Source organism: Centruroides vittatus, unplaced genomic scaffold (genome assembly GCF_030686945.1).
Source record: "Centruroides vittatus isolate TY-2023 unplaced genomic scaffold, ASM3068694v2 contig_196, whole genome shotgun sequence".
Classification (NCBI taxonomy): Eukaryota; Metazoa; Arthropoda; class Arachnida; order Scorpiones; family Buthidae; genus Centruroides; species Centruroides vittatus.
In genome coordinates this window covers 155,949-157,871 of record NW_027121205.1, presented here as the reverse complement: position 1 = coordinate 157,871, position 1,923 = coordinate 155,949, and the positions used below count along the sequence as shown (strand labels likewise).

General features: G+C 44.9%; 1 protein-coding gene across 1 annotated transcript; it reads right to left on the bottom strand.

Annotated features, from left to right (window-relative positions):
• Positions 1–304: 304 nt before the first annotated feature.
• On the bottom strand, positions 305–1,510 carry LOC136970417 (uncharacterized). The gene has a single exon (XM_067264858.1). It carries the CDS (start codon positions 1,508–1,510, stop codon positions 305–307), a length of 1,206 nt encoding a protein of 401 aa, XP_067120959.1.
• Between the last annotated feature and the right edge of the window lie 413 nt (positions 1,511–1,923).

The following is a 1,923-nucleotide window of genomic DNA, read 5'->3' as shown; positions in this document are numbered from 1 at the left end:
CAAACTGTGACAGTTACTCCAATAGAAATTCTGACTGCCACAGCTTGCAGCTCTGTTGTTATTTGTACCGGTAAGGACGGGATGCAGTTTGAAACCAGTATAGCCACACCTCCACTGGCGCGGTTGTGGCTATCATCATCCTTGCGGTAGAGTCCAAATCCTTTTAAAGATATTTTTTCTCCAGGTTTTAAATGTGTTTCCTGGAGTGCCACGCAGAGAGATGTGGTAGGTGATGTCAAGTGTTTAACGTCAGAGAAGTTGTTGCGGAAACCACGACAGTTCCACTGAATTATTTTATAATCCATTATGTGTTTGATACAGCATTCTTTGCAAAAGTGTCCCTCTTCAATTTAACTGATGATTTTCCTTTTAGAGGCGATGTTGTTTGGGTCACCTCCAGTTTATTCTCTTCGTCAGAGATATCAGAGAACTCACTCATCGACTGAGCCTCCGATTTTTTGGATTTGGAGAGTGCTGCTTTCACTCTCTGTTTGTTTAGTGGGTTCTTACTCGCTTTTTTGGAACCCACATTCCTAGTTGTTATCCCAGTTTTTGGTAGAGGTGTTTTTGCTTTTGTACTTTCCTGTTCTGGTGTTTTCATAGATGGGAGTATTAAACATTTCGCATGGCGTGTAAAAGATTCACTTGGGGATACAGAAATCTCTGTTTGAACCCCACATGTGTTAGTAGATTTCAACACGGCAGCAAATGTCTTATGTTGCATAGGTGCACTTGGAGTGACCATACGACGAGCCTCTGGATATGAGATGTTTTTCATAGTTTTTACCCGTTGGATCTCTTTTTCTCTTTGCCATGCGGTACACTTTCGTGAGTAGGAAGGATGGGCATCTTTGCAGTTCACACAGTGTGGCGTACTTTTACATTCAGTACTGTTGTGACCTTCAGTTCCACACTGTGCGCACAAGTTTTTGCCTCGACAAGAGGTCTGGGAATGTTCAAATCGCTGGCATTTAAAGCAACGCAGCGGATTTGGAATATACAGACGAACTGCGCAGCGCAGATATCCTGCTGTAACAAAAGATGGCAGTGTCGGGTTGTTGAATGTTATAATTAAATGTTTAGTGGGTATCAACTTGCCGTCTCGACGGATCGAAATGCGTCGGACAGAAGTGACACCTTGGTCCAAGAGGCCGATCTGAATGTCTGATTCGTCTTCAGACATCAAGTCAAACTCAGATATCACACCACGTGATGAGTTCAAACTTCCGTGTGGTGTGACCGATATTCCCATGTCTCCAAGAGTTGTAATTGACAAAAGCTTTGTTGTTTGTTGAGGAGAGGCTGTTTCTAGAAGTAAGTCCCCTGACCTCAATTTTTGAATTTTTTTCAAATGCCCAATGGTTGATTCAAACAGCTTTTGAATCAAAAAGGGGGAACACTTAGCAAGGGGTTTTTCTCCAGTTGCATGTACTATTAAGTAAGCGGGTTGGCTGGAGGTCTTTACTTTGGTCGTTTCTTTGGTCGTTTCTTTTAGGTTTTTGGAATCCATATTAGAGAATTTATATTCAGCTCCTAGTGACCCCACCCACCATGGGGCCCAAGAAGGGGATGCCGTCACATGGGAGACTCCCATAGACTGTCACATCAGGGTTTCCCAGGAGTTATACCCTCACAATGCAGTCGAGAAGAGCACACCTTGTGTCTGACGTGTCTGCCCGATCTGCATCGATCGGTTGACTCCAAGCCGAGGTCAAATATGACTCAACGACCAGCCGATTGACTCAAACAGAGCCTGATTTGAGCCTCCCGTTTATCCGAAGCAGGGGCCAAAGCAGTGTGTTGGGACGGTATGTTGCCCCTCAACTACCAGGATCCCCTTTTCCGGCATACGGGCACCACGCACGGCAAACACGTGGGTGGGCGTTCAGATCCCAGGGATGGTAAAGAAGAGATACTAAACCA

Bases quoted from the DNA above. Each gene is read 5' to 3' on its own strand.
- LOC136970417 (XM_067264858.1), bottom strand. From the start codon at position 1,510: ATGGATTCCAAAAACCTAAAAGAAACGACCAAAGAAACGACCAAAGTA.